At 38.7% G+C, this 27446-nt stretch overlaps 1 protein-coding gene across 5 annotated transcripts in view; it reads left to right on the top strand.

Annotated features, from left to right (window-relative positions):
• The first annotated feature begins 62 nt into the window (after positions 1-62).
• Positions 63-27446, top strand: part of ksr1a (kinase suppressor of ras 1a) — a 40793-nt gene continuing 13409 nt past the window's right edge. For 4 of the 5 annotated variants that reach the window (XM_082157619.1, XM_082157622.1, XM_082157620.1 and 1 more), the window contains exons 1-5: positions 3415-3885; positions 18460-18600; positions 23675-23822; positions 24660-25122; positions 26528-26703. In XM_082157619.1, coding sequence (XP_082013745.1) covers positions 3682-3885; positions 18460-18600; positions 23675-23822; positions 24660-25122; positions 26528-26703 — 1132 coding nt within the window. In that variant the 5' untranslated portion in view covers positions 3415-3681. Of the gene's footprint in view, positions 544-3414; positions 3886-18459; positions 18601-23674; positions 23823-24659; positions 25123-26527; positions 26704-27446 lie in introns of those variants that run through there. The other variant, XM_082157623.1, reaches the window with a different exon arrangement.

The raw sequence follows: 27446 nt of genomic DNA on the forward strand, positions 1-27446 counted from the left end.
CCTAGGTCTCTAAAATAATCTAAAATCTGATCTCAGAAAACAAAAATAGAACAAAAGCACACTCCGCACCACCTGCCCCACACACACAAACAGTCTGAAGTCTGACTGAAAAGACGAGTCAGTCTGGTACTTATTGAAAGCTTGTGTCACGGATGATCTCTGCCATCAGATCCCCCACAATCCAATTTAATCTGCTGTCTCCTAGGAAGGGATTCCTCAGTCTGACCAACAGAGTGTCAGTATCTGAGGACACCGTCGACAGGTGGAAGCTGCACTTTGTCTGTAGTACTTTTGTTAGCTTTTTTTTTTTTTATATGGCTTAGTTCTCTGAAACCTTCTCACATAAATGACCTAGTCCTAGTTTAGAACTTGCTTTACTTTCAATTTATTTATTTTTATTCTTAGAGTCTTAAGAATGCAATAAGATTAGCTAAACACTAAACTTGCCATGCTAGCTTTGGAAGAGGTAATAAAGATTCTTCTGTCTGCATGGGGTTCCTGTGTCATCAGCATGGAGCGGATGTACACCTGACACACTAACTGGTGAGAGAAATTCAAATTTGACCTTTAGACACCTTTTTATTTTGGTCTCTACTTAAACGTCTGCTTTAGCTTTGTACTAGCCTCTAAATAACTCTTAAAGGGAAAGTTTATCCAAAAATGAAAATTCTGTCATCATTCACTCACCCTCATGTCGTTCCAAACCTGTACGACTTTCTTTCTTCTGCAGGACATAAAAGAAGATATTCTTAAAAGAATGTCTCATACAAAATGTTTTTTGGCCTGTACAATGAAATTCAATGAGGTACAATGTTATTTTGGACACCTATTGTCTTTCATTGTATCAGTGTTGTAAAAATTTGTTGTTGAAATTTGAAATGTTGTCTTGGCAGCTAACTGAAATGTGACCCTGGACCACAAAATCAGTCTTATGTGTATTTTTTTTTAAATTGAGATTTATACATCATCTGAAAGCTGAATACATAATCTTTCCATTGATATTAGGTTTGTTAGGATATGACAATATTTGGCCAAGATACAACTATTTGAAAATCTGGAAACTGAGGGTGCAGAAAAATCGAAATATTGAGAAAATCGCCTTTAAAGTTGTCCATTTCTATAGGCGATTGTGCTGCATCCACTCACAAAAATATATTTTTTATATATTTAAGGTGGGAAATTTACTAAATATCTTCATGGATCATGATCTTTACTTAATATCCTGATGATTTTTGGCATAAAAGAAAAATCGATAATTTTTACCCATACAAAGTTTTGTTGGCTATTGCCACAAATATACCCGTGCTACTTAAGACTGGTTTTGTGATCCAGGGTCACAAATAAGTTTAACTTGAAGTACTAAAATGATTCAAACTAAAACTGATGTAAAAAATTAAGAAACACTTTTTTTTATTAACTAATAAAAATGACAAAAGCACATAAAATGAGTTAAACTGAAAATATAAAAATGAAAGCTAATTCAAAGCATCAATAAATATGAAAGTATATAAATAATACTAAAGCAACACTGCATTGAATGGACAAAAACAGAGATTCTTCAATTATCTTCTTTTCTGTTTCACAGAAGATAGAAAGTCATACAGGTTTGAAAGGACAGATGAGTAAATGATGACAGAATTTAATTTTTTTGGCAGAACTACCTCTTTAAAATGTGTACTGCTCTGACTCCTTCATTATTTTACTTGTATGTGTTCTCATTTCTAAGTTGATTTTGATCAAATCACCTGCTAAATCAGTTAGTGTAATCCTGATACATCATAATGAATTATTTGAGTCAGTCTGCTTAATGTGAGATTAGGAAAAGCTGTGCATAAGGTGTGTATGTGTGTGCTTTTCAAACGTATCAGATGTATGCAGATGTGAAATTGATATCAAATCAATACAATATTGTCACAATTTGTGAAAGAAAAGAATGACATATCTGGACATATTATGATGTCTCATTTTCAATGCATTACACTAATGATGTATAATTTGAGGCCTTATTTTACTCAACTGCGACTTTATTTCTCATATATTTACAATTGCGATGACTTTCTCATTGTTTGGACATTAACTCACACGATTTGGACTATGTAATCCGTCCTTGCAAACCGGACCTCATTGGACACTTTGAATAATGTTCTGTCACTGAGATGTGTGTTGGGGAGGACGTCGAGTGTTATGCAGCACCCAGATGGAGAGATGGAGGACAGATGGAAGGATAGAGAGAGAGATTGAGATGGAAGAGGAGGTGAGGTTTGGAGAGTGACTCAGCAGTCAAATTGAGCGTTTGATGTGAGGGAACATCACACCCTCAGTGAGATGAGAAATCTTTCTAACACCCCCCAAATTATTTTAATAAATGTGATTAAACAAGCTCGTGCTCATACGGAGAAACACAGTTTAGTACAAGACGAAAAGGGTGAATTTCCATTTTCATTTGTTGCAATCCCTAAGATGTGAAAGGCCCTCTGTTTGAGGCGAGGGCACCTTAAGGAAAGAAAACCCACAGATGAAACCTCAATAATATCGCTGTTGTTTTTCCTAAACAGTAATTAAGTTAAATTAGAACAAATGTGGCTGTTTGTTTAAGTCTCATGCTTCACAGATGTTTCTCCTGAGGAAAAAAGGCCTTCTAATCTTGCACGTGTCTTCTCTGAAGTTTCAGAAGACATCTCAACAATGTCTCAATGTGACCAGATTTGCTAGGATATTAAATATCCTCCTTTTTATTTCTCAGAGAGTTTGAAGTCCTGGCGTATCGTAAGGAGGACTTTCTGGAAGTTTCAGATGGGGAATTTTTTTGGGCTTTATAAATATCTGACATTTCAGCACATTTAACAGAAAGAGTAACATTAGCTGGATTATTTTGCAGTTCATCATTAGTATTTAGTTGGTTTACAGTAGTTTCATTCAAATAAACAACTCAAAAAACATTTTATGAGTTTTCAAAGACACTGATTTCTTCAGTGCATGTCCTCTGTAATGGACTGCATGTGTTTTGGAAAGACATTATTGGTGAACAGGGTTATAATGAAATCACAATAATAATATGAAATGTTCCTATTTATTGATAAAAATAAAAAATAAAAAATAAACATCATTGCACCTTAAACATAATTAAACTAATCTTTGGTTATGTTTACACAAAATTAGCGATTCATAAAGAAAATAATTACTACATCTATCTATCTATCTATCTATCTATCTATCTATCTATCTATCTATCTATCTATCTATCTATCTATCTATCTATCTATCTATCTATCTATCTATCATCTATCTATCTATCTATCTATCTATCTATCTATCTATCTATCTATCTATCTATCTATCTATCTATCTATCTATCTATCGTTCGTGCATTGGCCTACAGACATGTGCGCACGGACTTCATTTCCCAGCGCGCACCGCGTCGTCCGATGTTTCCCACAGCTGACAGACAGTGAGCAGCAGAGTCTCACAGCAGAACGCGCATCTCGCACGACGGGCTTCAAAAAGCGCACTTGGATTTGGGATTACCTTGAACCACATCTCCCTTGTGGATCCCAGTATAGACCTCCTCTATTGTCCTGTTCGGACAGTCTGATGGCATGCGTCTGTAGTAGTGCATGTGGATTGAATTGTTATTTGTAGTTGCACTCATCTCTCCATCCACGCCGAGCCCGATGCAGTGGGATGGATGGTGTTAGAGTGGGGCTGATGATGGTGGAGGAGAGTGATGAACAGAGGGACAGCAGCGGTGGCGCAGAGATGGCCGCGCTACACCAGTGCGAACTGATCCAGAACATGATCGACATCTCCATCTCCAGTTTACAAGGGCTCCGGACCAAATGCGCGGCGTCCAACGATCTCACACAGCAGGAGATCCGCACTTTAGAGGTAATAACGACAAGAGGGGCCGAAGTGCAGCGTCATGAAAGAACGGATCCGCTCTCGCGCGCGCGCTTTATCCGTTTCTTCCTATTTTTGCACTGCAGCTGTTTATTGTGGTGCATTATAGATGCGCACAGGGCTTGGAACGAACCCCCCTTATTGCAATTTATCATGTCCTTAACAAAAAAGTACTATGGGATTACCATGTGTGCACAGGGTACCATGGTAATACAATGGAATTTAGACACTACTATAATGCTATATTTTTAGAAACGCACAGGGATGGGATTTGAACCTCTCTCACAAAAAATGACAGTAGCTATTACCATGACAAGGTAGCATGATAACAATACCGTGGTTTCTGGAGTAGGCTTGGATGTAAATATCACAATGCTTGAATATGGTAATCATATAGCAGCACAATAGCAGTGCAACATGGTAAAACCATTTCATACAGTGGTACAGCCACAGACCTTTTTTTTAGTGTGCAGTATACTAAGTTACTTCTTTATTGTAGAAACAATGCTATTTTGGAAGCACCATGGTCATTTTGTACAGGGTTGACAAAGTGCATGTCAATCCAATCTAAAAAACACCTCCACAAATACCATGGTGCATTTCTGTAAGGGAAAACATTGAGCTTTGGCTTGTGTGTGGAGTTCACAGCACACTAACCCAGTGGGGGGTTATTTGACCTGGTTCTGTTGACTAGGTGAAATATTCTTGGCAGTGAGATTCTGCATAAAGCACAGCATTCCTGCAGCATCTCCATTCCAGGAGCAGTCCTGATATTTTTGACAGTAAAGGCCTTCACTGGACTGTCTGCCGCTCTGTGTGTGATGTTTTGCCGATAACGTCTCACCCTAACTTCCACAACATTGGCGGTTAGGTGTCATTATTGATGTGTGCTCCACCTAGAAAGTGCCCCATTGCTCCACCGGTATGGGTAATTAATGAGGAATCAATACAGCCAGGGGGTGGATGGTGTGCAAACAGCCCCGGAGGGCCTGTAGTTTGAGTATTGGGCGAGAATGTGACCGCATGCACCAGAATGATTGTTTTTGAGATCCTCAGAGGTTTTAGGAAGTGTTATGGATCTGTGTTTCAAGATCCTAAAGGAAATTAGGCCTAATTTGGGGTTAAAACCTCAAGAAAAGGCTTGATGACATTGATGATTTAAAATGATTATTTTTGGCCAACCGTTATGACTGGCCATTTTATTTGTGCGAGGGTAACATTATTAAAAATCATTTAAAAAACTGTCTAAATAAATAATAATAATAAAAAAAACTAAAATAAATCATTGAAATGCTACAAGTGAATTGAACCATCACAACATGAAAAATATATATTAATTTTCAGACTTGGCAAATATTACATTTAATAGTGTTGTTAAATAATTTCTGAGTGTTAAATGGCTGTAAATGTAATGTAAATGTAGGGAAATGAGCATTCACAATTAAATATTCAATATAAAGAATACTGTTTAGTAAAAAAAAAAAAAAAAATTGATTGATTGATTGATAACCAATATGGTGCCGATATATTGTTCGTCCTATTTGAGTATAGGACATTTTTTCTACCAAAGTTGAAAATCTAGAACAATTTAGGGAAAGAACAGCAAACAGACTCAGTTCTGCTATATATATATATTTATATATGTATTTTTATATATGTGTGTGTGTATTTATATGATATATATACATACACACAAACATATATATATATATGTTTGTGTGTGTGTGTGTGTGTGTGTATACACAGTACAGGTCAAAAGTTTGGAAACATTGCTATTTTTTATGTTTTTGAAAGAAGTATTTTATGCTCATCAAGCCTGCATTTATTTGGTCAAAAATACAGAAAAAAATGTAATATTGTGAAATATTATTACAATTTACAATAATGGTTTTCTATTGGGATATACTTTAAAATATAATTTATTTCTGTGATGCAAAGCTGAATTGTCATCAGCCATTACTCCAGTCTTCAGTGTCACGTGAACCTTCAGAAATCATTCTAGAACAATTTAGTGAAAGAACAGCAAACGGTTCCGCTTCCTACTCTTGCAGGAAGTCGAATGTTCTACCTGTGTTCCAAATCAGTCAGTACTGGGCCTAAGTCTACAGGAAATGGTGGAGTCACCGCTGGCGAGAGATTGCTTGGCCTGCTTCCTCTTTATGTATTGCAGAACTTTCTGACTGCATCTCCCCCTTCAGGACATTTAATACATGTTTTTGATTAGTTGCAATAAATACTAGGTGGTCAATCTCATATTTCAGGTATGCAGCTCAGGTTTCTCCCTGCTCACCAGAGTTTTTTGAGTCCTCAGCAGCCAGTACCTGTTTAACCCAGCTGAACAGGTTGATGTATTGCAAGCGTGCTCTTATGAGCGTCGTTCTGAGGGACAGATGGAGCCCGTCAATACGCAGGCAGTATAACAGGCCCTGGATGCTTGTTAATTCCTGTACAGAACAACAGATTTGAAGTGGCCACATTCAGACCCCCACCACTTTCCGTACACTTCAGTGCAATCAAGAGACGCTTGAACTCGCATTAGATTCTCACTGAAAGCTCTTTATAACACCACTTCACATCTTTTTTTAACAGCTCGCCACTCTGGCCAGGAGATAATTATTCTCAGTCTCTCCGGCTGAAGTACCGCGTGGTTATGTTTGACCGAATGTTCTAACTCTCTCCTGCGGCTGCCGTTCTGCTGATCGCCACTTTTTTCCAATTCGTATTTTGCATAGACTGCGCTGGTTTGCGCAAGTAGGACGTGCTCCTGGATAAACATTATTGTTGATACTGGAACAACGTTGTTATCAACCAGTCGGATTTTAGTGTTAGAGTCAGCATGAAACGGTGTACGGAACCCCTTTCCACCTTAACCGGGATATGGAAAAAAGGTGGGATATATTGTGATTTCATCAGCATTTTTGATCATTATCACACATTTTCCATGGCCCTTATAATATTTTGTTGTGTGAATATCTGCAATATATGCAATATATCAAAATAAAGAACAGAGCCTCTCATTATCACAAATTTTCCATGGCCCCCATAATATTTTGTTGTGTGAATATCTGCACAATGCAATATATCAAAATAAAGAACAGAGCCTCTGCTTTAAAAAAAAAAAGAAAAAAAAAGATTTTTTTTTAAAATTCTAGCTTTTTTTTTTTTAATCAACACTTCAACGTGGGTAAGTTTAATTAAAAAAGCAACATTTTGAGCAAAAAGCTGAGAAAACACATTTTTGTCAAAGACTTTGTCTGGACCGGATTCACAACGATGATCAAAACATAAATGGAGTAGATTGAGTCCATCAAAGCCTCTATCTCGTCCTGGACTGACATTTCATTCACTAACATTAGGCAGTTTTTATTTATATGCTGTTTAATGATGATGATCGCATTATTTTACATATGCATCTGCTTACATATGCTAACGCTTGTTTCTGCTTCTTCTTCACATGTGTTTTGATCAGGAGATTCAGTACTCTTTCAGAAAATGTGTCATAGCACCCAAACTATAGCCTACTTCAGGTTTTTTTTATGCATATGCTAGTGTATGCGTAAAGTCGAATGCAAAGCCTTTCAAAGTATACTTTGAAGTTTACTAACAGAGGCGCTCTAGAAAGTTTCATCTTTGTCCAGTGTCTGTTCTATTATTCTCCAGAAGTTATGACCGCTAAAAATGTATTTGTGTTCTTTTAAAGTTGCGGCTTTCACAAAACCCCCTCACACAAGCGCTTGTCAATGCAGGCATCTGTTGTTGTTGCAGTCTCCGGTATTGTGTTGTTGGTAAATATTTTTAACAGTGGTAATTGGGCTAGCTTTAACTAGCTAATTCTGTAAATGCTAACTTGCTAATTTGTAACTCAATGCTTTGATAGCATTATCATAGCATAGCGAATAGCTGAATGAGAAAGGCTTTATACAACATTAAACACATATCTGTCCTCTAAGCTCATGCTCCACTCATCACCATGATGGTAACCCCCCCCCCCCCCCCCCCCCCAAAAAAAAAAACGTCACATAACTGAAACTCTTCTAAATTAACAGCAAAACATTAAACACTACTAATCTCCCACTTAAATCTCCCACTAAATCTCCCGCTAAATCTCCCACTTAACATTAATCTTAAGCAAAAAAAACATTATATAACACTTAATTTGAGCATTTACTCTCCCTTTCGAGTGTCATGGCAAAGCATGCTGGGAAATAGAAATCCCAGCCCAGTTTCAGTTAAATTTAAGTTTGTCTAAATTAAAAGAGACAAGTTCATAAAACTCAAAGCAATGAAACAATTCCGATTACTTAAAATGTGTCAGTTTTGTGAACTCAAAAGAAAAAGAAAGTTCTAAATACTAATAAAAGTTAATTTGATTGAACTCTTTTTAATTTGATTGAACTTTTTTTATTTAAGTTTACCCTACTTAAACCATTAGGATTTACAGTGTGTAATATTTACATATTATATTAACTCAGCTTTATTTCAATTTACAAAAAATTTTTAGTTAATGATAATAACCCTGCTAGGTCAATAGTAATTGTGTTCCATTCTTAGAAATATGTGAAATTTGCTAAATCACTTTAAATCATCTTTAATAATCAAACCAAACCAAATCAGCTCACACACTATGTCTTGCTTCAAGACTAGGGAATGTTACTCCTGCACCAGTTGTTTCCCCAGCTGCTGTGGGACTGTGCGTGTCCTCCAGAGTTAGATTCGTATGTCTCCTCACATCTTCTTTTAGTGCAGATTTTGATGAACTGTGATGTTTGATTCCTACAGCATTAGATGCCGTCTCAGGAAAGCAGTGACCTACTTATATGCAGATATCCTCAATCTTTCTGTGGATAAACACATTTGTTGATGGTAAAAAAGGAGAGCTAGCTTTGCTCCGGAGGGTTTCTGTTTTGCGGACTCAAGCGGTCAGCTGTTGAAGCCCTTATCAGTCTGGGCTCCCCCCCCCCCGCTGTGATGTTTGAGAGTTTTGCAGTGCATTGGTGTCGTGTGCTGTCGTGGCTGGGGCTATATTTAGATGTCTTCCTCCCTACGCGTTTTCAGGGTTGGTTGTTAAATAAGAAAATAATGACGTGAAGAGGATGAGCGAGGGGGAGGAGGGAGGGGAGAGGGAGAGTGCCAGCCAATCAGCCTGCGCCTGTTTGAGGGCTCCCAATAGACTGGGAATGGGGAGGGGGGCGACAGATTCAGCCAAGCAGAGCAGGTAAGAGATGTTCCATCATTACTCGTGGCTGTCTCAGTGCTGAGCTCTTCCCTAGATATTCTCCAGCGCATCTGAGCTGCGTCACTGAGGCCTGATGAGGAGCTGTCATCATGCCTGGCAGCAATCACGTAATATGATGATTGTTAGGTCTAAATAATGTTCTTTCATGGCCAGATTGTCAGATCACTCATTTTTTCATTTAAGGCACATTTTCATTAGGTTTGCGAGCTGCTGCATTAACAAGCCATGAACTGTAGTCCTGAAAATCATATACACTCACTGGCCACTTTATTAGGTATTGCTAGTACCGGGTTGGAACCTCTTTTGCTTCAGAACTGCCTTAATTCTTCATGGCATAGATTCAACAAGGTGCTGGAAACGTTCCTCAGAGATTTAAGTCCATTTTGACATGAGCATCACGCAGTTGCTGCAGATTTGTCGGCTGATCATCCATGATGCGAATCTCCCGTTCCACCTTATCTTAAAGGCGCTCTATTGGATTGAGATCTGGTGACTCTGAAGCTCATTTGAGTTTAGTGAACTCTTTGTCATGTTCAAGAAACCAGTCAGAGATGATTTGAGCTTTGTGACATGGTGCTTTCTCCCGCTGGAAGTAGTCATCAGAAGATGTGTACACTGTGGTCATAAAGGAATGGTATTGATCAGCAACAATACTCAGGCTGTTGCATTTATACAATGCTCAATTGGTACTAAAGGAACCCAAAATGTGCCAAGAAAATATTTCCCACACCATTACACCACCACCAGCCTGAACCGTTGATACAGGCAGGATGGATCCATGCATTCATGTTGTTTACTCCAAACTCTGACCCTACCGTCTTAGTGTTGCAGCAGAAATCCAGACTCATAAGACCAGGCAATGTTTTTCCAATCTTCTGTTGTCCAGTTTTGGTGAGCCCGTGCAAATTTTAGCCTCAGCTTGCTGTTCTTAGCTGACAGGAGTGACACCGGAGTGAACTTCTTCTTGAAGCCCACCTGCTTCAAGGTTTGATGCGTTGTGTGTTCAGAGATGCTTTTCTGCAGACCTCCTTTGTAACAAGTGGTTATTTGAGTAAATGTTTCCTTTCTATCAGCTCGAACCAGTCTGGCCATTTTCCTCTGACCTCTGGCATCAACAAAGCATTTTTGCCACATAACTGCCGCTCACTGGATATTTTCTCTTTTTCGGACCATTCACTGTAAACCCTAGAGAAGGTTGTACGTGAAAATCCTAGTAGATCAGCAGTTTCTGAAACAACCCTGCCATGTTCAAAGTTACTTAAATCACATTTCTTCCCCATATTCTGATGCTCAGTTTGAACGTCATCAGATCGTATTGACCATGTCCATGTCATTTTATACATATAATAAGATTTTTACTAATAATAAATATTTATAATCATAATTATTTTTCCTATTTATTTAGCAGCTGGGAATGGGTGAGCAAGTCCATTTATGTTTATATCTTCTAGAAAGAATCCCTCATACACTCTCATTAATACTCCTGTATCTAATGAGATTATCGGTCAGGCAGCGTCAGCATGTACGCAGACACATGACCCACACGTGACATGACACTTTACATGTGTAAACGTCTGTGAAGCAATGCTGGGATTATCTGTAGGTTTTAGTAAATCTCTCGTATTGTTGAGGATTGTCTGAGGTCGGCATTAAACTCCTGTGCAGGAAGTTGAGGCCGGTGGGCAGCTCGTAAGAAGAGATGAAGGGATTGGCGTTAAGCACATTACACCAGGGTGACAGGTGATGAAATTGCATAGAGACATGCTAATCAATGTGGATCATGGTTACCTCGCATCTCGTATCTGTGGACACATTGTTTGACGTTTTTCTGCAGATCTGTCTGTGTTCTCTGAGCAGCTGGGTGTGTTCCTGCCCTTTGGCTGTCAATCACGCCTGCTGACCTCACTGAGCCGTTGTCATGGCAACCTCGTCCCTGTGTTTACCCTCATCTGCAGTCAGGCAGGTGTGACGCCACCTCCAAATACCACCAGTGTTGCTTACCATAACATTTAAATCGTTAAATGACAGTGTTTTGGTTCATTTTACATGTGAACAACACATTCAAGTATGGCTCCATTTTAGTTTTTTCCTAATGTTGTGTTGCTATCTGAGAACAGGTTGCCCCAGATATTCCTCAGTAAGATTAAAAACCTCATCTACTTAGCAACTATCCGATAAAAATTCTGGTATCATGGTTCAGATGCTATTAGTATTACCATGGTACTTTGAAATTATTGCTTCTAGTAATTTTTCTGAATTCATATATTCACATGATACCAAGGTATTTAAGAAAGTTGAAATATAGAAGATGTTATGGAAAATGTTTTTTTTGTTTTGTCCATACAATGAAAGTCAATGAGGTTCAGTGTTGTTTTGGACCCCATTGACTTTCATTGGATGGACAAAATTATTTCTTCAAAATATCTATTTTTGTGTTCCACTGAAGAAAGTCATAGAGGTCTGACATAACATAAAGGGTGAGTAATTATTATTATTATTATTATTATTATTATTTGAGAAATATCCCTTTAAGTCTGAGCAGGAACATTTACTTCAGGGATGTCCAAAAAATGTTTTGTCACTGAGTAATAACAAGCTTATTCTTCAGTGAGCTAAAAATATTATCAGTTTCTATGTGATGATATAACAAGTTGTTGATGCAACAAATTCTAAATACAGATTTGTAGATTATGACTACAGACAGATGACCATGCCGTGAAAAGATGTCTAGCTTTCACCATGTTTTCTGTCTGTGGGAAAATCCCACTCTGAAAAAACGTTACTGACGACCCAGGAGTGTAGTTGCTAGGAAACCTGACGTCACACTTTCACCAGTGTATTGTTATCAGTGATGTGTGTTTGTGTGTGCGCAGAGACAGCAGGGCAGGCTCAGGACCTGGTGCGGTCATCAAACAGAACCAGTGTGTTTCATCTGGGTCATGCATGCATGTGCTATGAATATGAGAAATTAAATTGAAAAGACTGAAATGGAGAGATTTTATCCTGCTAGACAATTGTAATAAAGAAGATTTAGTACAAAGATATTTAGACCTTAATTGTAGCGGCTCCAAGGAGCTCTATAATACCTGGAGAAAGCTGGCCTTTGACATTCCCATTCATCTCAATGGCAGTTGTGTAACGGAAGTAGGCCAGTAAGAGCTGTGGTTGTAAACCTCACTCCACTGGTCTCAAGGCATGCTAGCGACTGACGCTAAATACACTGCGGTATTTAGCGTCCTTGTTAGCATCCTTGACCCGCTAGGACCGGTACATTTGGTGCCGTGACCCGGATGAGAGTGTGGTTTAGGGAGGTGAGTGTAACGGACGTAGGCCAGTAAGAGCTGTGTGTGTTAACCTCACTTCCCTGTCCGTTAGAGGCTGCGGTCTTTAGCGTCCTTGTTAGCACGCCCGCCTCCCACGCCAGAGACCCTCTTTCAAATCCCGCTTGAAGCGGGTCAAGTAGGATTGGTTACATTTGGTGCTGTGACCCAAATGGGAGTGAGGTTTAGGGGGATGAGTGTAACGAACGTAGGCCAGTAAGAGCTGTGTGTGTAAACCTCACTCCCCTGGCCTCAAGAGGCGCTAGAGGCTGCGGTCCTTGTTAGCGTCCTTGTTAGCATCCCACGCCGGAGACCCCGGTTATAATCCCGTTCTGAGCAGGTCGAGTAGGACCGGTTACAGTTGCACGTTTAGTGCAACACATAATTTCAAATATGCTATCAGACAGTGGCACACCCTGCAACAATGAAGTGTTTAGCATTATTAGGATCTCCTGTGTTGAGAGGATAGGAGTTGAGATGGTGGGCTTTGTTGTTTGGTCTGAAATAAAAATGGGCTGTTGGTGTGTCTCTGCTGGCTTTAAAACACTACGGCCTTAACTTTCACACCAACAGCAAAGAATCATCCTGTTCATCTCCATCTAGCTTTGGCCAAGCCCCAAAATCAATGTTCACAGAGACAAACCAACAAAGGAACATGAAAGTGGGTGTTTCTCTGCTTTCCTCCGAGCTGTGAGACTAGAAAACCAGGAATCATTCCAGTGCTGTGGCCGTTATGGTGGACACTACGATTAGTCCAAGAATCGTGAAGATCTTCTTAGAAAATGGTCATAGTCTTCTCTTATTGTACCCTGATTACCCTTTTAACTATAGTTAAAAGCTGGACAAACTAAGTCATTGCAGCTTAAGGTGATCAGGTGGTTTTGTATGATGTGGTAGTTGTTTTGTTGCTGTTTCAGGGTGATTTACCAGTTCTAACCACCTTAACCAAGGTGGCCAGCTGGAGACCACGTAAAAACCATCAGAAGATGAATATTCTAGTAGGTGGATGGCTCCTCATTACCATGGTTAGATCAATATAACTATGATTTCAATTAAGCAGCAATCTATGGTATTTGTTATAGAAGATATAGGATAAATAAATAATGTATTTATCACTTTCCATATACACTACCATTCAGAACAAAAGTTTGTGGTCAGTTTGTCTCTTATGCTCACCAAAGCTGCATTTATTTGATCAGAAATACAGGAAAAACTCTGAAATTGTGAAATAATACTGTTTAAAATAACTATTCTATTGTAAATTATTTAATATGTAATTTTTTCCTGTGATGGCAAACCTGGATTTTCAGCAGCCGTTTTTCATGTCCTTCAGAAATCATTTTAATATGCTGCTCATTGTGCTTATTATAATCAATGTTGAAAACTGTTGTGCTGCTTTATTGTGGAATCCGTGATGCATTTTTCAGGGCTATTTGATTAATAGAAAGTTCAAAAGAACAGCATTTATTTTAAATGGAAATCTTTTTGTAACATTATAAATGTCTTTACTGTAATTTATATCAATTTAATCCATCATTGTTGAATAACATATTTGTGGCTTTGGTTAAAAATTGTTACTTTTAAAATAACCATTACATAATGTTCTGGATCAGTTCTTATTTGGTTATTAGACCAAATACCTAGAATGTTGGTTTCCAAAAATAACCAAACAGGAACCCTTGCGCTAAAGTTAGGGGGACGTTTTATGTTTCTCTAATGTTAGCATATGAAAATCTGCACCAACATACAATAGATGCTACAACTTATGTAGCTGTAGGAATAAAGTAAAACCAGAACAGTGTTAGTAGGCCCAATATCCAAATTCAGAAACTGCATTACACCTTGATAATGGCAGTTAAATAGAGCTCTTTAGCTTAGTGAAATGGTTCAAGTTCTTCCTGTGTGAAGTGTGCAGTATGTTAGCATCGGATGAGACCTTGTAGTTTTAAACCGTTGCGTTGTAAGCCTTTTTAGTTGTGCTGAAATCTGAGCGCTGTGGAAAACTCGCAGACCTCAAGCACTTGACACAAATTTTCCTATTGACTGCGATGGCTAAAAGCTTTTGAATGGCAGTTGAGCTTTACTGAGTGGAGTGCTCACTGTCCTCTGTGTAATTAGCATTTAGCCGTTAGCAATAGAGCTTTAATTGCTTGTTTATCACCTCTGACCTCCCACAAGGTGTTTTCAGTTCCCTGTCCTCCTACGCGTGTGACCCCTGACCCCGACTGGTGTTTGTTCTGCCGTCTGCTACGAGATGCTCGCCTGCAGTGCTCGGGTCTTTTGTTGGCTTCAGCCGCGACACAGTACTCAAGGTCTTTTTCTTTTTTGCTGAAGTATGTGTACAAAAGAGAGACCATTTGGCTCTTGAGAGGTTGTCATTGAAGCTCTGATTCACCTGTTGAGGTACTGGTTTCTCTCAGGGACGTGTGTGCGGGTGCGTAATGGAGATAAAGACCAAGAATTTTCAGTCAGAAATTCCCCAGTACAAAGATCTGATCATAATGTAAAGGATACAGACAGTGCGCATACTGAGTGTAGTTTGGTAAGGAACGATTATGTAAGGAACAGTTTGAGAATGTAGGGATCATTTGGAATAACAGATAATGATTTGTAATGTAGCCTAAGTATAATTTTGAATATATTAGGGATCGGTTTCATTTGAAGATGTAGAGATCAGTTCAAGTTTGTGGGAATCCGTTTGGATATATAGTTTACATGGTAGTATTTTGGGATCAAGTTAAAGAGTTTGTGGGATCAGTGCGATTTATGCCAAGATCAGTTTGACTATATGTGGGTATCATAATGTGTATATAAACATCAATTTGAGGAGATGGTTATCAGTCTGTGGGGATCATTTTGACTACGCAGGGGTCAGTATGAGTATTCGGCTTCTGTTTGATTATAATTATGGGATGAATTTGAGTATATAGGAATCAGTTTGCATATAGCATATTAAGGAATAAGTTTGACTTATTTTGGAATTAAATATATATGAGTTTTTGGAATGTGAGGGCGGGACAACCTGTCACTCACATGAGATCGACCAATAGCAAACCACAACCATCCAATCAATTCCCGATGGACAAAATCAAGTCCCGCCCTACATTTTTTATTGTTCAAGAAGCTGTTTAATTTGGGTATATATCACAATAGGGAAGAAAAGACTATCACAACTTATGTTTAATGCTGACTTTAGTATAAAATTATCAATTTGAGTGTATGATCAGTCTGAATATGCAGGGATCTATTTAAGTATGAGGGCATCATTTTAAGTATATACGAATCAGTTATGAGTATATAGTGATTGAGTGAAAGGATAAGTTTGAGTATGCAGGGATCAGTGGGGATCATTTTACGATGAATGATGAAGTTTCTATATGTGTTGGTCAGTTTGCACATATAGGGCCCTATCTTGCACCCAGCGCAAGTGACTTTGTACACCGACGCATGTACACCGATCATTCCTATTTTGCACCCGCGCAAAGCGGACTTTTCCCTCCACAGAAGCACATCGGTTAACTAAGAAATACACTTGCGCTCCCGGGGGCGGTTCAGCGCAAAGAGGAGGCGTGTTCCGGCGCAAACGTTCCTTCTTGCTATTTTGCAGGTTTAGAAAACAATTGCGCCACTAACCAGGAAAAAATAGTTTAAAGTCAGTGGCGCGTTGCGCATGTTATTCATAGGCTATTTTAAGGGCGCATGCTTGGCCATAATCAATGTAGCGTGTGCACAACGCGCACTTTGATTCTCTCATCTACACAGAAGCAGCAGTTTTCATTTTTGCAAATCATACATTATTACGATAGATAGATAGATAGATAGATAGATAGATAGATAGATAGATAGATAGATAGATAAACAATTTATTATAAAAGCATACATCTAGCTTACACATTTACCCAAATTAACCGAATTTAATTTGGGTGGGTTTCTCCATTTCAATGTAACTTCTCTCTTTTACGGCCGTGACGAGAGCGTTGCTCTCCTTGGCTGCGAACCGCTGCTGGCGCGCGCCTGGCAAATCCGCCGTTACAATAGCAATCCGCTATGGAAAAAGCGCATCTGCTCTTAAAGGGAATGTGAGATGACGCTCTGATTGGTTTATTTCACGTTACGCCCAAACCACACCTATGAATAATGAAGCTACTTCAGACCAACCCATTTTAGATTTGCGCCTGGCGCGAGAGTCATTTATCCCGCCGGGAAAATAGCAACAGCGCCGAGACCCGCCCACAAAGTTACTTGCGCTTTGCGCTTTGACACTTGCGTTTCAGATCGTTAAAATAGGGCCCATAGTGTCTCAGGGAGCAAATTCAATATATAACAATCAATTTGAATATTATTTTGGGATCAGTTTAAATTCATATGGAGTATATTAGTATGCAGAGATCAGATTGAACATATAGGCAAGTAATCAGTTTGATTATGCAAGGATCAGTTTAAATAGTCAGCAACAAATATATGTATTTGTTGGTGTATCTGGTAATGATGATAGAGGGATTAAGTGTCTGTTTAATGCATGTATAAGCGTGCGGTTCTCATTAAAGCAGTGATTGCAGGCGGCAGCAGTGGGATGGGGGGCGGCGGAGGGGGACGTGTGAAAGGATGACTCGTTTTATGGCCGCCGGCCTCATGGTAACGGGCCTCTGTGCGTCAGTGAGCCGCTGACCTGAACTGTCACAGCAGGTGAGCCCTCCTCTCACCCTACCCTCGTTCTCTCTCTCTCTCTCCCTCTGTTTTCCCCCCTTCCCTTCTTTCTGTCTCACTGCGTCATCAGCGCTTCTGTTCTGCTGAGGTGTCCGTGCGGCCCATCCAGGAAGCTGGATACAGGCAGAACGAGGGAATAGGTGTGGTTTTTTGAGTGCATCAGTGAATTTGAGGTGGGTCAGCATTCTGCACCAAGCTGGAAAATTCCTCCTGCGTTAGCCAGTGCAGTTTGTTTGTGCAAGATTTGGAAGCGTTCCCCACTGCATTTATTATCCAGAACGGTCTTTACTAGGAAAGTGGGCCAAGAGAAATTTCCATAACGCTTAAACAGAATTTTTGTAACCCCCAGAAGTAGTCAAAAAACAGAGTGCATAATCAATCCATATAGTCAAATCCAAACAGTCAAATAGTCAAATCCCAGTCTGAATGCTCCTGAAAATGCATTGAATAAGTCATATAGATGCGCTGTTCTTGTCTTGCATTATGATCATTGTACTTTAAAGTTGGCATGAAACGGAAGTTGCGAAAGTCTCTTTTGTGACGGATATCCGAGTGAAACAGCATCTCTTGCACATCCCAAATCCTTACAGGCTGGAATGGGGAAAAATCCCGCAACCCTAAATCGGCGAGTTCGGCGGCGTGTGCAAGTGCGAACTGCAACGCGACGGCGGCGTTGGACGAGACGTGTAGCCTCCGTGTGAACTCTGCGTCTCGTGGAGCTGTGATGTCAGAACGCTCCCACCGTCAGCAGTGTTCCGATGACACTCGGTTGCCATGCCAGCAGTGCAGTCGCCCCCATGAGGAGGGCTGCAGCTCCCTTCCATATAATAACAGTTATTTATAGCCCTGTTTGCTGAAGGGGAGCACAAAAAAGAAAGAGGGAGAGAAAATCCAGTCAGATTTCAAACTGTGTGCGCTCTGATGGCGTGTTATTTATTAGCCTTGCAGGTGCGACTGATGCTGAATTCTGGCTGATGAGAGACACTGTGGTAATGCAAAGCTGTGGATCAGTGCTGATTTCAACGTATTTGTGACTTTGATTAAATGACGTACCTTCCATCCTTAAAGAACATGCATTCTTTGAGATTTCACACCCACGTCATTAGGGCCTGTCATTACAATTAAATTGACTTGATTGCATTTCTTGGTGTCCTTTGTGATATCCATCATGCTTATGTTGTAACAGTTGTCTAAGTTCACACAGCTGTATGTGAAACCCAATAAAGGCCTCTCTCAGGCTCCGCCCCTGCTCTGACTGGCCCCTCCCTCATCTGCTTTGTGCTCTGCTGCCCCCTGCAGGTCAAGCTCATGAAGTACATCTGTAAACAGCTGCAGTGTAAGCAGAAGGTGCCAGACACAGAAAGGCCTCCGGCCCTGAACAGCTACCCACGGCTGGAGGACTGGTTACGCACCATCAACGCCAGACCTGAGCTCATAGAGGTAACTTATGCGTGTGTGTGTGTGTGTGTGTGTGTTTTGAAGAAGAGGGAATAGTTATTTATCCTTTCAGCTAAATTCTTATCTGGTGGTTGTCCTGTAAATATTCAGGACTTTGGTAACGTGACCCATTTTCGACACATAAAAAACAATTCAAGAATGTAATAAGTTGACTCTCACAAAGCCAATAAATGGTCATATTTGTTCGGATAATATTTCACACCAAAACTGAATATTTTTATTTTATTTTATATTTTGTATAAAGAAAAAAAATCATACATTTTCAGCTAAATCCATATCAGGTGTTATCAGGTACTTTGATAATGTATATTGTGTGTTTATATAATGTGACCTATCATATATATTTCTGATTACCAGAAATTCAAATTATAAATTGAACAAGATGACTCTCACAAAGCCAGTCAATGGTCAAATTTGATTGGATCACTTTTTTTTTTTTTTTTTTTACAAAATCAAATAATACATTTTGATATAATTTTTTTTTTACATGTTGTATGACTGAATAAAGTTACTGTATATTTGACTTTGAATTTGATTTATTTGATTAAATTTGATTTAACACTTTTTTTGCATAAAGAAAAAAAATCTATATAATCATATTTATTGGATATTATTATGTAATTACACATTTCATTACCAAAATGTTTAGATTTTACAGATTAGGGCCGTTCTTCTCTCTCTCTCTCTCTCTCTCTCTCTCTCTCTCTCTCTCTCTCTCTTTATATATATATATATATGTATGTATGTATGTGTGTGTGTGTGTGTGTGTGTGTGTGTGTGTGTGTGTGTGTGTGTATGTATGTTTATGTACACAAAACCAAGACAGTCCTACACCTTTCTTGCATATTAAATATAAGTACAAAAGATCTGGGGCCTCATTTATAAACGTGGCGTACGCACAAAACGGGGCTGAAAATGTGCGTACGCCACTTCCGACGCATAAGTTGTGATTTATAAAAACAAACTTGACGGGAAAATGTGCGCACCTGCACGCAAACTCTGACCCATTTTGGAGATGGAGCAGTTTGGCAACACCGATGGTGAGCTGGAGTTAAGTGTCTTTTTGGTCACTTTTAGACAGAAAATCTAAAGAAAATTAAACATATAGCCTACAGAAAGATAATACAAATATAATTTCACTCACCAAGCCTGTCACTTGAAGCAAATATCCATCCCTTCTTAAATGTCCGCGCCAGCGAGCGCGTTGGGCCGTTTAGTGAAACTGACGCAAATAACAGTTTAAATAAATAAAATAATGATTTAAACTATGTTTTACTTCTGATATAAACATTTAGATTAAATATGCCATTCAAATTAATGGAGTTAAACACTTAAACATGAAATCATTACTGAGAAGTTACAACATTTTTTATATTCAAATTCAATCAATAGAAATGTTGTTGTGGATGCGATGTTTTTGAACACTTCCTGTGGCGTGCTGTGTTTTAATGTTTTAACCACAGAGATAATTGCTTATCATGATAATACCAGATTGTCTGAGAAAATAGTTTCGTACAAATAATGCCCAAGGCCTATCTGTTTCCATTAAAAATATAAATCAATTAAAAATACAATTCGGCCAGTGGAAAAGATTGAGAAAACTTTCTCTGAAATGTATTTTACACTATTTGATTAATGTATTCAAAAACAAGGCAAGGATAGGCAACTACTTGATTTTTATTAATGTAATGTGTCTTGTACCGTTAAACGTTATCACGTGGATGAATAATAATATGCAAATGATATGCAGATGAGGATCTGCATAGTAAAACTAGGCGTTGTAAGCTCCATATATGGTTATTTCGGGGTGGAGCGCACAATCTTCCGCTGACTGGGATTTATAAAGTGAATTCTGCGCAGGTTCTGGCGTACGAACGGTTTTATAAGTCTGAATATTTTTTTGCGTACGCCATTTTTTTGCCTTTCGGGCGCACGTACACTTTTAGTAAGGTTCCTACACACAGTTTTATAAATGAGACCCCAGGTGTCCAAATAAACAATATCAGGTCTTCCAATGTCTGATGCTGGACACTTGGTCCAAATCTTCTTAGAAATTTGCAAATAAAAATGTAATCATGGCACTGATAAAGTTAAAGAGCGAGGAAATGTTTGTGTGTGTGTGTGTGTTTATGCTTTGTAGTTCAATATCCTTGAGTGAAGCTGAGGAATTAGAAAATCTGCTGTGTTTTGGCAGTTTGGCCACAGCCACTTTCCCAGCAGACCCCAGATATACCAACTCTAATTACCCAACATGCTGAGTCAGCCTCTCTCTCTCCTTCTCTCTCTCTCTTTGACTCCTACATTTCATCCAGTCTCACGGAGAAGAGAATTCTCCTCTTTTCCTATTTTTTTCTGTTCATCGAGATCAGTTGCATATGTGCCAGGGTGGCCGCGGGTCCTTAAAAAGTCTTAAAATGTCTTAAATAAAGTTTTCCTAAAAGGCCTTAAAAAGTATTAAAATGTCTTAAATTCAGATTCGATAGGTCTTAAATATTTCTGGCCACGTTACCGCAAAAATGTCTCCAGTCTGACGGACCTAATGTCCGTCAAATAAGCAGTGAAGCATCGAATCGCCAGAATGATTCAGATTTTATTACATAAACAGCTATTGATAATGATAATGTCGGCTTTTTCTGGTAACGCTGTTGAGGCTCGCGCTGCTTGTGTCTGTGATAGATTTTAAAGGAAGAAATCAAAACAAATGAGCATAACGGCAAACATAAAGAAACATACTGAGGTAAAAATTCAAAATGTTGAGTTTTTTTTTAATTTATAACATGTGATATAGCCTAGTTAAGTAACGGTTTTTCCTGCATAGAGAATTATGAGGCGGCCGCCACCGTCAAATTTCGTGCCGCCTCCGGCTCTCGACAATAACAAATAGCTATGGGAATCACCGAAAACGTGAGGATGATTCTGTTTTATTTCATTTAATGTAAGTGGCGATTGATAGCCTATAGTTGATAATAATATAGGCCTACCCAATGTACTGACGGTAACAATGTTGCGCTGTTGGGGCTCGCGCAGTTATTTATAACATAGTTAAGAAACAATAGCTATATAGCCTAGGCTACACACGACCAGAGAGCTGTTTTCCCGAATGCCATCAAGATTGAAACCGAGACTGATTTCATAACAGTTCAATAAACAAATAGTTAAAATTAAGTCACTTACATTTTAGACGCAATGACTGTTTTTGTTCTGTTTCAGCAGCGAAAATAGTTCCAAACAAAGATCACAGCAGAACCGTAACGCATCTCACAGCAACACTTGTTGCATTACTGAATGATTCAGCGTTTTGAACGAATCGGTTGAGTCAAAGATTAAATTACCCATTCATAAACTGCCTCATTCTGAATAAATCAGCCGTTTGAAAGAATCGTTTGAATGAATGACTCAATGACTCGCTCATTAAGACGGTCGCCTGCCGCCTCCTACTGGCGGTTTAGTTTCAAAGTATCATTCTTTTCAACATTCCTTATTTTTATATTCAAAAATATTTAAAATAATCTAATTTAATACAGTTATAATTTTTCAATGTAAATTATTTAATTTTATTGGTAACAGCCAGTGTCTTATTATTTTAATTGAATATATTGATCAAATTTAAGAATTTGAAATGATAGATGGAGCATACATTTAATACAATTAGGGGGAAAATGCCCTTTATAAAAGGTACAAAAAAATTGTGTTTTCAAACAGTGATGTAATGAAATATTGACAATTTAAGTTTGAAGGGAGTAAAGCCTCTGTTTAGGCTATTAAGGAAATGTAATTTTGCCAAAAGAAGAACTTTTATTTTAAATAAATGTTAATTTTAAATCAGCCTACTTTAGAGTGATATGTTATCATATTATCATGCTTAACTCTAAGAATTTGAATAATTGTAATGTGATGATCAGATGCAGATATCTAAATCAAAGAATATGGGCGGTTGGCGGGTGGATTATCTATTTTTAACAGTGGATTCGGGTGACTCAAAGTGCACCAGATTAATGAATTTATCTTTAAAATGTACAACATTTTCTTCAGGGGGGGCATGACCCCCGACCCCCCTAGAGGTACCAAGCTCCACCCACAAAAATAATGTGAGAAACACATAAGGCTATATGATGATCTACAAAAAATACAAATTTAATGATCTTATTATTAAAATACGTTATTAGGATTTTACCACCTCCGCCTCATTTTGAGCCAGGAAAAACCCATAACATGACAGAAGCTATTTTGCTGAATATTCTCACGATTGCAAATGTTACATTGATTTTAGTTCAATAAACAAGTACTGAATATAAAATTATTTAAATTACTTATATAACATATACGCATGTAATATAATGTGTATTTCCACCACAGGTTTGGTCTTAAATTTCATTCAAAGTGGCATTAAAAAGGTCTTAAAAAGTCTTAAATTTAACTTGTTTATATCTGTAGACACCCTGTGTGCAGTATGATACTGTATGTCACATACATGTCAAAAGGGCAGATTCTGTTTTTTTTTTGTTTTGTTTTTTTCACATCATAATAAACTAAAAAAACAAGTTGTGGCCTGGAGGTTAGCATACATGATCCGACACATTTAGCTGTATCGTATCTTTTCATAATCACCCTTGACTCTTCTCCACAACATCCTATCATGTGCTCTCCCCATTATAAATGGCATTAAACATGGCAAAAAGCTCAGTTTGTGAGATTCATCACAAATGTACAGTATGATTGTGTGAGTAATTCTGGGCTATTATGATATTAATATCAGCCAAGTCTCAGGAGTCCCTCTTTTAAAATCAACCACACACAGGTTTGTAATTAGGCACTCAGATTAATTAGTCTAAGCGATCATGTGTCCTAGGAATTTGAAGAGGTGGAGAGCTTTCTTCACAAGAGAATGAACTGCGAGTGCGTGGTGTATGTGAGCGTAAATCACCTGTTGGATAACCCTCTGTCTGTTAGGATCATGTCAGCATCTTACTGATTGCTTTAAGAGTGTTTTTCTTCACATCGCAGAAGGCATTTTAGACAGGACTCACTGTCATTCTCTCCCTCCCGCTCTCTTCAGGCAGTGAACGTGAAGCTGTCATTGGATGCTCTGCTGCAGATGCCCATCAGTCAGGTGAAGGAAACCATGAGACGGCTGGGCTCCAGTTCAGAGGAGTGCACCAGGCTGTGTGCGGCCCTCAACTGTTTAAAGAGTGCCTCTGAGTCCGGTGGGTGCTCTTTCCCTGAGATTCACGCACTTAAAGTCAGCATGAAACCCAAGTTGCGATAGTCTTTTCTTCCCTATTGTGACGTTTATCCGAGTGAACCGACCCAAATTTTGAGTAGGACTTTATTTTGTCCTTAGGGAATTCATTGGATGGTTGTGTTTTGCTATTGGTCGATCTCATGTGAGTGACAGGTAGTCCCGCCCTCGCGGCAGTAACCACGTCATCAGAGAAGAGATGTTACTGCAAGATGGAGGGGAAGTTATTTTGATTAAAGATTATGAAGGAACATGATTTAAAAAATAAATAATGAAATGCAATAAATCATTTACATTTGTAATCGAAATTATTCAACCCCCATTGCAAATCAGGTTTATTGGCAAAATGTACAGACTTTCAGCTCTTTGCGATGAACGAATCAAACAAAAGTAACTGAAATAGCTCAGTTACGATATGAATCCAATGTTTACCAAATGACTTGAATATCTATATTTGGAAATAATTAATTATTGTAAAATGAGTGGGGTGATATTGTTGGGGAGTGCACTATAAAAATAATTTAAAAAAATATATATATTTTTTAACTCCTGAAGACATTTTTTTGAGAGGAAACCATTTTTTTAAGGGCTGTAATTTTGGTGTTTACAGGAACTAACATAAAGCTCTTTTAGTAACTATAAAGTGAACAGACCTCACAAAAATCTCTCCAATTAAGTTTGCACAGGGCACATTCTCACTCTTTAAGCCATGTCGCAATATTGATTCTATTTCGACATATCATACACCTCTAATCTCAATAATAGATTTCTTCTTAATTGACTATAATTTTATTTCCTTCAGGGGAGTTTAAAGAGGACAGCGGCTGTTGGTTCTCCGAGCCCATGAGGCGGGACAGTGGCGGCTTGACTCCGGTGGACCAGATTCCATTACTAGGAGGCTCCCTGCGACCCCACAGCCCTTCCCCTCTGGCTCGACCCCCAAACACACCCTCCACACCCCTCGCCACCTGCCCGTACCCCCGCTACATCCTGTCAGCCGGCGAGGCTCACATCTACCACGGTTACGCAGAGAGTCTGACCGATCCCAGTCCGTATTACACCTCCAGGCCCGTCAGACTCACCGGACACACCTCAACTCCGCCCATAACCCCGCCCTCACGGAGGAGACACCGCCTCAAGCCTCCTTGCACCCCTCCTCCTCCTTCCCGAAAAGTTTTGCACCTCCTCCCCAACATCTCGATGACCCGCAGCAAGAGCCACGAGAGTCAGCTCGGCCACCGCATCGAAGACGCGACCACAAACAAGTAGGTCATGAGGAAATGAACCACAGAGTACAAACACTGACGCACTACAAATAGGGACGTCAAATGTACTTTGTAAAAGTATTTAACACTATAAAGCCTACTTTATCATATTTGATAAGCACATTTCTTGTTAAACTGTGAGCATCAAATAGGAAACTTCAGGCTTTTGAGAAATGTTTATTTGTACTTCTCTCTATCATCATTGAATTGCATTGCATTAAATGTTTTGCCCGCCCCCACAATAAAAACTACAGAGCTTTGATCATAAAACAACAGATTTAAAAATCATCTTGCAAAAACATATTATTGGGAGATATAGAGTGACTACTGATATTTATATGCATTTTATGTAAGTAGTCTCCTATACTGTTATAAAGATCTCACTGGTCTACATTACAAGCTATGAGATTTTCTTATTTTTGGCCATATGAATATCATCAACTGCACTAAATTGCATATTTTTGCTCAGTTTGGGCCTCTGGATAAGATTGAGGTGTTTTTTCCTTCACGAGTCGTGTATGAGCTCCATATTCTCCTATATTATACTGTGTGTGCCACTTAAATGTATCAAATATGATAATTTACAAAACAAAGACATATTACATTTGTCAGACTTTACAGGGTTAAATCATTTGAATTATTTTACAGTCATTAGAGTCATGCATTTTTCTGTGCAGTGACTAATAGCAATCTGTGATGATGTCGTGACCATTGGCACCAACAATATGAACATAGAATAATTACTCTTTTTGTAAGTGTTTGCCTATTATGGGTGTTTCAACAACTGAGTCCGATTTTTAGAGTTCAGTAAATTAGTCAAAAATTTGGACACACTTGACTAAAATGTCTCATAATCTTAAAAACCTTTTGATCTGAACGCTTATGCTTAAAGCTGAAAATTAGTAATTAGTATTAGATCAATTTAAATTGTCTATTGTCTAAATTGTCTAATAAATACAAATTATTAATAATAAATTAATTAAATTCTTTATAAACTATTAAATTAATGAATTTGAATGATTACGTGAATTGTACTAAATGGTTGAGTTTGACTTTGACTACATAGTAATGGAAATATAATATAATATAATATAATATAATATAATATAATATAATATATAAATTGTTTTTATTATTATAAATATTATTATAATATATAAATTATAATAAATACAATTTGAGATGTAAATACATTTTTAAATGTTTATTTTACACAATGTTCCCTTTAAGTTGACAAATATATATTTTAAAACCGGAAATGCACATGGTCAGGACAGTTATACTAACTAGATTAATGCAATAGTCCCAGAATAGCCAGATATCAGCCGATTAATCGGTCTGACCAATATATCGCTCAGGCACTTTGTGATCCCTCTGAGATCACACTGACTTTTGTTGTTCTTAGGTGTGTGAAGAAGAACAAGCTGTTTCTGAATGTCCAAATTAATGGGAACAGTTGTGAGGACTCTCCATCACGCTCGCCCACTCTCTCTTTACGGACCCCTGGGGCGGCACCCGCCACGGCCCCGTACACCTTGCCTGGTACACCCACACTACAGGAAGAGCACATCGGTCTGAGGAGTGAGTTCAACAGCACAATTACAGCATTTCAGACACATGCATAGTTCTTGACTGAGGAGAAGATCTTCAATTCAAATAGACCAGACTGCAGTGAAGTGCCTGCTGAATGCTGATCAGACTGAGGTCACAGTTCAACCTCTCAGAGTGAAGAGGAAGCTCTCACCTGCTCTACACACTCAAATACTCCTGCGATCACTGGCGGTTTGCAGGGAGCGGAGTAAATGATTCACCAGCAGCACTTTGTAAAAGCACAGCTGTTTACTGAGCATTTGCTGCTGAGTCTAGACGAGTGTTTGTGTTTGAGGTCTATCTGGCGGTTATGTTATGTCTAAGGCCCTGTTTACACCTGGTATTAAGATGCATTTTAATCAGTCGGATCACAAGTGGATGACGCTAAATATAGGTGTAAACGGGGTCAAAGAGTAGGTTTACACGACAACGATGTACTTAAAAAGTTTTTCCTTCACGTACAGACGACAACGTTGTCAAAACGTTCCCCAATCAATTAGATCTGCGAAAACTATTAAAATTGCTGTATTCTGCTGCCAGGCCAGTAGATGGCGATGTCACTTTGTAAAGAAACACATGTGCCTATAGACTGAACACGTAATATGCATGACGTCACTGTTTTATAGTTTACACTGAGACGATAGCGGTATCGTTTTCAAAAACTTGCACTTCGTTTTCAAAAGTGTGCGTTTTCAGGCTCCCAAAACGCAGTTGCCGTGTAAATGATTGTAAAT

Source organism: Leuciscus leuciscus (assembly GCF_965113295.1).
Source record: "Leuciscus leuciscus genome assembly, chromosome: 24".
NCBI lineage: Eukaryota > Metazoa > Chordata > Actinopteri > Cypriniformes > Leuciscidae > Leuciscus > Leuciscus leuciscus.